The 9,478-nt window shown below is 37.8% G+C and overlaps 1 protein-coding gene across 2 annotated transcripts in view; it reads right to left on the reverse strand.

Moving 5' to 3' along the window:
• Window positions 1–9,478, reverse strand: part of tesk2 (testis associated actin remodelling kinase 2) — a 43,540-nt gene that overhangs the window by 11,117 nt on the left and 22,945 nt on the right. For both annotated transcript variants that reach the window (XM_034886820.1, XM_034886819.1), the window contains 4 exons: window positions 7,890–8,036; window positions 5,503–5,585; window positions 2,062–2,146; window positions 1,239–1,322 (listed from right to left, as the gene is read on the reverse strand). In XM_034886820.1, coding sequence (XP_034742711.1) covers window positions 1,239–1,322; window positions 2,062–2,146; window positions 5,503–5,585; window positions 7,890–8,036 — 399 coding nt within the window. The remainder of the gene's footprint in view (window positions 1–1,238; window positions 1,323–2,061; window positions 2,147–5,502; window positions 5,586–7,889; window positions 8,037–9,478) is intronic.

Consider the following 9,478-nt stretch of genomic DNA (forward strand, 5'->3'; position numbering starts at 1 on the left):
ATGTCCTCCACAACCCTAATGGGCCTGCAGTCTGTAACTATCCACGTCGCTATGGCATTTGTTAGCTTCTCTTGCCTTTGTTTATCTCTACTTACCCACACTCTGCATCTAACGTAGCCTGCCAAAGCCTCGCGCCACTGTGTGTTTCGTTGAATGATTTGCTGGTATCAACTGTCAAGGTGATATTTCAGACTGGAAGTTCTCCGGTGATAAGAAAATTCTACTTTGCAGTATTTACAAAGCCTGTGAGCAACAAACTTTTACAATAATAAAGAAATAATAAAAACTGCGTTAACGCGCGATAGAAATATTGTCATATATATTGTATGTCTATATGTCAGTAACGTTTTGAAATTAGCACTTAGCCAGCAAGCGGTGCTTTGTGAGCAGTTGTGCTAAAGTTTTCTTGCTAACATAACATAAACTGGCTCACGTTTTGGCGGTCAAATGCACGGATGCAATGAACAGAAAAGCTTTCAACCCCGACGCAGAACTCCGAAAGGGTCACAGGGCCGTAGGAGCTATGGCTTGGAGTTGACGCAGAAGCGTAAAACAGCCTTAACTGTATTGTGTGTCTGTAACAGTTAATTTATTATTGTATGTGGTGTTTTCTTTTGCAGGGTGCTAATGTTCCACCAAAACAAGTTCCTTCCTGAGACTATTTTGCACTATTGTGGACTATTGTGATTAGTTTATAGAAAAGCAAACAACCCAGAGCAGGAGTATTTGCTCCTGTTGTCAAACTCTCCAGCGCCGAGGAGAAAGGTCTGGCTATGCTTAATTCAGTTTGATGATTCAGCCTGATTCATCAAAAAGCAGAAAGTGGTCGTCAGATGACATATTGCCTTCACAAGAATGGAATGGGCAGAAATGACACCACAGGGACCTTGACCTTTAACTTTTTACCTCAGAAGTCTAATCAGTTCATCCTGGAGTCCAAGTTAACATGTGTGCCAAATGTGAAGATACTCCCTCCAGGGAGTTATCACAGACTTATGGACAGATGTACGGAAGGACATCATAATGCCTCCGGCCCAGCCCCAGCTGTTGCTAGCACAGAAGCAGACAACTTTGCCACTCACTTTAAGGTCTGTGTGAGTCATGTGAATATTACACTGTGTAAACAAGGTGTCAATTATGGGATCAACAGATCAACCTGTGGACAAAGCAAACAAAGGAAGGTGGAGTAATACGAGGTTACAGGGTGGAAAAGAAGTGAGAAGTAGATGAGCAGTCACCTCTGTGCGGGGGAGGAAGTCTGGGTCAGCCTGGACCCTCGCAATGATCTCACACATGACTATACCATAGGAGAACACATCCGCCTGAAAACAGACGGACACACATGAACACATGCAGACACCAACACTTGTTTTCTTTTTCAGACAAAGTAAACTGATCGGTCTAAGTAAAACATTTGCAGAACTCTCTGATATTCTCCAGTTTTTACAAAATTAATCTCAAACCACCCAAACAATTTTCAAGGAAGGAAAGATCAATGAAAACGGTGCATCTTCATCCCGGCTTATTATTTCTCTATGTATTATAAGTTTTTATGCCCATTTCCCTCATGTGTTTCCCTCTCCCTCTTAACTGTCATGTTGTCCTGGGGTTAAATCGGACCCATTTTCAAAGTTTCTATATCATAAATTTGGGTTTCTTTCAACCAACAGATAACATGATTGGCTCCAAAAAAATGTAACTGGTTTCATAACAGTAACGTTATACTGACAATACTTTGACGTGGCTACAGTACACCCGTGTGATTATCCACTCCACATCTTCTGACCTTAACAATAAGACAAAATAATTCATAATTTCTGTGTTTTTTTTAACTCAATAATGACGTTTGTTGACTATGAATTCCAAAAAGAAGTGCAAAACTAGTGGTAACAAGTTGGAATAAAGTTGGCTAACAGGGTCCAGAATTAGGGGATCATTTATATATTATGTTTTATGAACAGGTACCGTTAAAACAGACGGACAACAACACAAGGGTTAAGTTCATTTTTCCCACCTTATCTCAGTTTCTAACACTACTTGCAACTTGAGGTCAAACTTTACCTTCTCGTTGTAAGGTTCATCCCTCAGCACCTCTGGAGCCATCCAGAAAGGAGAACCAACCACCGACAGTTTCTCTACTTCAGCACTGCACACAAACACACACATTGATTACGTATAAAACGTTAATACACTGGGTTTATTATTAAGAGGAAGTGGTTTGTGCCAAAAACTTCAAAATAATTCAGAGGCTCTGAGTCAACTCCTGAATTCTGTCTTCCTGGTTGAATAGTTTGTTTTGTTGCCTTTTTACTCTACTTACGTAGCCTACAAATGATGAGATACTTGTACTTTACTTGGGTCTTTTCTTTTCCTTGTACTTCTACTATGATACATTTCAGAGAGAAATATTGTACTTTCTACTCCACTACATTCATCTGATTGGTAACTTTGTAAGTTACTTTACAAATTATAGTTTGCTTATGATTTATTATAACTATAAAACAAAGTAACAGAACTGTTTGGATTGTTTACACTTTCTAAAATTTGAGCATTTTTCTGCACTGACCACTTTTACTTTTAATACTTTAAGTACATTTTCCTGATATTTACATACTTTTAAGTAACATTTTAAATGCAGGAATTTTACTTGTAACTGAGTATTTTTACAATGTGGTATTAATGTCTTTACTGAAAGAAAGGATCTGAATACTTCCTCAACCAGTGACTCTAGGTTAGTGCTTCCCCAACCTTTTTGGTCCAAGGTACATGAGGTTGATTTGGTCAGAAATCAAATTAAAACAAACCTTGGAGTGAAGCTGAATGTGTTAACCATATATCCATTAATGTCACTTGAAGCCATTACTTCTAGCTAACTATTTCAACTTTTAGCTATTTTAACTGTGAAGTCATTGCATTTCGGTAGTTATTCTAACATTTAGTCATTACTTTTAGCTGAACTTCTGTGCTCGCTAGCTAACTACAAGTGCTTATAAATGTGTTTCACACACATTACACATCACTTACATAACTGCAACATGTAGCGTCCAGGTGTTACAGTTGACTTAATGCGAATATGTAGATATAATCTTCCAATAAAATCACCATTTCTACTTTTTTTAACTACTCTACAATTTTTCCATGTACCCCCATGGCTACTGCAGAAGTACCCCCTGGGGCAGAAGTACCCTCTGTGGTACAGGTACCCCTCGTTGGGAATCCGGTCAAAACATCATTGCAGTTTTAAATCATACCAGGCAGAGAATAACTGCTGTCTTGCCTTTCAATCAGTCTAGAAGACATGTCAGATAGTCCTTCAGTAGCTTTGGCTCTGTTTTGATTTAGTTTGGATGAAGACGGGACCATATTCTTTTAAATCTCAAATCTTTGTTTGGCAAAAAATATGTGTCACCCACTGGCAAACCTGAAACTTCACTTTGTGAAAGATGATAGGCGTGGCTATATTCTCTGTGCAATATTTATATGTGTTTTACATCCAAACACACATACTTTATGCATAGATATACAAGATTATAGAAACTATCATTTGTCAAAGTCGTATCAACTTTGTTCCTGAAGATGTTTAAAAAAAGATTAATTGTTCATTGTGCTACTAAAGCGTTATATGACCCAAACCCTGCGGTGATAGTATCCTCCTGTTATCAAAACACTAAAGTTGAGAATGTGAACTGTACAGCGTGCTTTGATGTCAGTGCCAGGCCAGTGTGATAATAAATAACCCTTGCGCCTGGTATGAGGAGGAGGAACACACTTAAGTGAGTTACAAATAGTTGTAACAGGAAAAACAGAAAGGAACAAAAAAACAATGTAGTAGAAAGCTGACATGGACATGATACTGGGATACACATTTTCTGACCTGACCTTTTCTCTTTTTGAGGCTGTTTAAAATGAGTTGCACCAGATGTGACACACTCTATATCTTGACAGGTCTTTAAAGTGTCAGAGAGAAAATGAACGCCTGTTGTAAAATGAGGTGCAGGGCAGCTATAACAATAAGGGTCTAATCTTCAAATATTAATAACAAGGTACAAGCTACTGTAGCAGCACATTACTGGATTATTAAACTGCTATCGCTAACATCCGAGCAAACAACTGGCTGGTTACACACATAGACTCAGGCAGACAACAACGCTTTAGGGCCCTCACAATTGAACGCTATTTTATCAAAATTGTAGTATGGACTAGTGCAATATCCAAATATTTAGATATAATATGTGTTAAACTGTTGTGGTGCTGCAGAATTGTCCCGGGCTACAAATACTTTACTACAGACTAAAGAAAAAATCCTGGTTTGGTAAAGATCCTCGCATAAATCACACTATAATCGTTTAAATTTTTTTTCATGTTAATATTTCTAAATGAAATTGCAAATAATACTGTTTTTTTGTTTGTTTGTTTTTAGGACCAATAGCGATTATTAGTCGTTAATGAAACAGACGACTGATATTTGGAACCGCGTTAAGAGGGAAAATGAAAATCTTTTAGTCAAAATTAAGATTTGGAATGTTACAAACTCCAACACAAAACTTTGTTGGAATGCTTTGAGCAATTATTTAATAAATGATCAACTTTGATGATCAACACAGTGAAAGTATCAGGGAAATAAAATGCTGATAATTGTCCAGGGCCAATACTCGGCCTATACCTTTATTAATGATACTAAAACAATCATTCCCTCCAATATCGTTAATCAGATCACAATATCAGCCAAAAATAATTGCATTCTGATATTTTCTTCTGCTGCCCTACATCGTTAGCACTCAATTGGAGTCTTATTTACCACCTATAAAAAAGCCCAATATCCACAATTCCTTTAGCTCTAGTATCTGATTCAGATAACTGGGGTTTTAACTGCCAAACGCTCAACTTTGTTCATCAGCCAGTCACTAGCTGTCCGTTTGCCGTTCGGTGACTGACAGGTAGTGTACATGGGTTTGTGTACAAGCAAACAACTGAGACTCAACCACCAGTAACTGTGCCATTAAAAACCAACAGAGAGCTAAAAGAGGCTTAGAGTTGGGTGACAGCCCCTTTCACACTACACATTCATTAGATTCAATGTTAAAGCTATAGTCTTGTTTCTGTCTCCCCTATGACTAATTCTAAGTAATATTAACACTCGTCGTTGCGTCCACACGATACAAGCCATCCGTGATTGCGCGCCACCCCCACCCCACATCCACATTGTTGCTTGTAACCAAGGAGGACACAGAGGATTAAAAAACACGATGGACTCTTCAGAAGAAGTCATTATCGTCACATAATCATACTGAGAAATACAGAGAGAGTTTTGTGGAGCTGATAGTCTTAATTAGCTTTTATCAACTAATTTGGCAGTGACTTGAAACTAGTGAATAATGCATTAACTCAGTAAGGCAGTTAGAAGAAAGCAAATGAGCTTCCTAAAGTAATTAGGTAATTTCTAATGAAGATGTAGGCCTGCGTGTATTTATGTAGGGCAGTAATCAGTGGAGAACTCCTTACAGATTGGTGGGGATCTTCTCTGCCAGGCCAAAGTCTCCCACCACCGCAGTGTAGCAGTTGTCATCACATTTGATCAGGCAGTTCTGTGAACACCAAAAACATTATCACTATCATCACACACGTTAAGATGAGTAAGTTGTGACACTTCAGGATTTCAAAAAATTTAATTAAATTAAGACACATTGCAGCATGACAATATCAGCCAAATCTCTGCTATCTGAACTTAAGCCTTTAGTGTTATTTATTTAATTATTTATTCTCATTATCCGGACATCACAAAATGGGAATTAAGAGGAAATTTAAATTTGCATTGCTCTGAAGTTTGGACACTTCCTCTTCACCCTAAATGGAACTATCTGTAAATCTACTGTTACTGTTTGTTGCCATGGCAATCAATATTACACAAGCAGGTCTCTAATTGTACAGTACCAAACAGTACGTGCACTCACTGCTGACTTCATTTGCACCACCTTGTATAACAGTTAAACTTACATTTGGTAGCCATGGATACTAAATTGAGCTGAACGTTAATGTTCTATTTACTAATACATCTAATTATTATTATTATTTTTTTTTTTTTACACATCTAATTCTACTTGGCAATAATGGGTTAGCGTGCTGTACAATATGGCTTTAGTGTACAATAATGTATAGTACATATGTGGCAGAAACTCAGTCTGTAGGGAGTTGGGTTGGGAACCGAAGGGTCGTCGGTTCAAGTCCCTGTATGAGTGTGGATCAGTAACTGGAGAGATGCCACTTCACCTCCTGGGCACTGAGCAAGGCACCGTAACCCCCTCCCAAACGCTCAGGGCGCTGGTCCAGCTGGCAGCCCACTCACTCTGACAACTCTCCATTTCTGCATGATTAGGTCCTGAGCATGTGTGTGTGTGTGTGTGTGTGTGTGTATTTCAGGCCTGTGTGTAGTGATTACTAATAAACTGAGTGTAAATTGTAATTTCCCAACAGCACAGTGCATAAACAGTATAAATTATATAAATAAGTGCCATTGTGTTTACATGTGTCTTAAACTGTCACCTTGCCCTATTTTTGTACATTGTGAATTTATAGATTATAACTCCTTTATAACAGAAGACATGAAGCTCTATAAAAACACACTACATAATCTCTAAAACAAGATGAAGTTACATTTGGAAGGAGAAAGTGCTTGGAACAAGTTGATAGTACTAGTAGTGGATATATGTAAAACAGAGAAAGTTGTCCTATATATTGAGCTTTTGACTGAGGTATAAGTCACAAACAAATGGACTTTGTATTAATGAGGAACTATAATCTGCGAGGCTGTAACCACACCATTTAAAACTGCAAAATGATTGTCGACTATAATAGGTTTCACTTATTATCTTCTTGGTCAGTGGTGGGGGAAGTACTCTGATCCTTTACTTAAGTAAAAGTACTAGTACCACACTATAAAATACTCTCTTACAAGGAAAAGTCCAGCATTGAAAATGTTACTTTTTTTAAGTATGTAAGTATCATTGGCAAAATGTACTTGAAGTATTGAAAGTAAAAGTACTCAATGCAAATCCTCACATTTTAGAAAGTGTAAAGGACCCAAACAGTTGTATGTTTAATGGTCTAATCATTTCAGCTGGAATGTAGGTCAATATATTGTTAGCTAGTTTAATTTATAAGAACACATTTTATTCCTTAAACTACATGAGTTTTGTGTGCAAAAATCTGAATGTGTAAAGTAAATAGTAAGTAAAGCTGTCAGATGAATGTAGGTAAGTACAATATCTCTCTTTGAAATGTAGCGGAGTAGAGGTAGAAAGTGGCCTGAAAAGAAAAGACTCAAGTAAAGTACCTCAAAATTTGGACTTAAGTACAGTAGTTGAGTTAATGTTACATTCTACCACTGTTCTTGGTGTCATTTTTGTAATCTTCTAGAGAAGTCCTAGTCCTGCCTACTTGGAGCAGATAACCAATCATAAAAGGCCGGCCTAGAGTTGCATAACACTTAGGCGAGAGTAGAAAAAAAACTGGTCAGGATATTTGGAAATCTGAACGTTTTAGTTCACAGGGATTTGTCTAAAACATGTTTACCCAATTATTTGAAGTTTGGCCACATCAGAAAACATGGAAAAGGACAATCTGGGACCTTTAACATTTGTATCCGACATCTAACATTAAGTCTTTTGTGTCTAGTGAGTGACAGGTTGAGGTTGACAATATCTGGGTCTCTAAACCACAAATATTATACATTAAAGTTCCCGTTGATCAAAATAAAATCGCCTATTTAATGTAGATTAAAGAAATACAAATCTACAGGAAAAGCTACTGGGTACTGGTGCCACAATAAGCCTGCAGTTCTATTTTCAGCTCTGGTTTTTCCTCCTTACAACCAATTAGCCTTTGTAGCTAACCTTGGAGGTGAGGTCCCGGTGGAATATGCCTTTGGAGTGCAAGTAGGCCAGGCCGCTGCCGATCTCACAGGCCATTTTCACCCTCGTGGACCAACTCAAGTGTTTGTTGCTGTCTAGAAGCTGCTCCAGATTTCCACCATTGATGTACTGCAGAAAGACAAAGAGAGACACAACATTGACACAGACGGAAAGTAACAAAAACTATGGCAACTAAATGGTTCTAAGCCAACAAATGGGATCTAAGAAATTTCTTGAATTTTAATTTCTGCTAGCATGTTATTATGTTAACAAGTCACAAACTGAATGGGTAAATTATGGGTTTCAGAATCAATGACTGAAGAAATGATCAATAATTGATTACTAAAATTAAATGTTCTTCATTCATCAATTGCCATGTTATGCTCTTAATAGCCCGGTCTTCTTGTTTGGCCGTTGTATCAGTGAGCTGGTAAGATTTCAAACCACTTTTCACAAGAAATAAATGTGAGATGTAGTAAATGTAGTGTAAATCCTCATAACAGACTTGGTTATCTGTAGGGGTGAGGGAAAAACATTGAAAATAGAACATATTTTAAATTGATTATTTTTCATAGAATCAATATTTTAAATGTATTTTATTTTTTACCAATGATTTACCTAAATCATTTATGTTTATACAATACCACTGAATACAACTTCATCATATCCAGCGAAACAGAGCAAAAACAGAACATGAAGAAAATTTTAAAAAAACTTATGTTTTTCCTTTACAAATGAAATAAATGTCATCCTGACTGACTGACTGACATGATATGTGCATTCTTCTTAGAAAACAATTGGGTTTTAGAAAAGAAATGTCTCATGATATATTGTCTCTAAAAGTGTATTTTTCAACTTTTGTTTTCGTTAAAGAAGGAAAAGACAATCACAATACTCAATACTATTAAACCGCAATAAATACAAATTGCAATACAACTGGAATCGGCAGCCATGTATTGTGAAAGAATCGAATTGGGACAAAAGCATTTCCTCCCAGCCCTAGTTAGCTGGTTTGAAAATTCATTGATTAACTGGTGACATAAAGGTACTGACTAACTACATTACACAAACCAACTGGCATTCAGCTGGTTCACACACTGGATGACTGATTGGTGGGTTGTTTGGGTTACAGCTCCTGCCGGCCTTGGGGCTATCTGGTGTATCAAGCAATTGGCTAACAAAAAAATACGACTGGCAGCTTATCCAACAGGCTGACAGAACTGCTAGTTTCATGCGGGACCATCTGATCAGGCTGAAGGGTGCGGCAGCCAAAAGGACAAATCAGCTCAGTGGGTTTTAAACATATCCAGGGTCCTTCCCTCTGTCTGTCATCTCTGATCCAGAATTATAGTCTGACCCTGCTGCTTGCATGCATGCAAACACACACACACACACACACACACACACACACACACACACACACTAATCCCATGTCATATATCACAAACAGTGGTTAACTAGATAGAGCTGGGATGGGATAAAGAGATGGTCTGGTTTAGCTGGGGTTATTGGTATGACCGACAGGCACAGAATTAGGCCATACTGTAGGGAACTGTTGGTGAGGGGGGGGG

Source organism: Etheostoma cragini, chromosome 12 (assembly GCF_013103735.1).
Source record: "Etheostoma cragini isolate CJK2018 chromosome 12, CSU_Ecrag_1.0, whole genome shotgun sequence".
Taxonomy (NCBI): Eukaryota; Metazoa; Chordata; class Actinopteri; order Perciformes; family Percidae; genus Etheostoma; species Etheostoma cragini.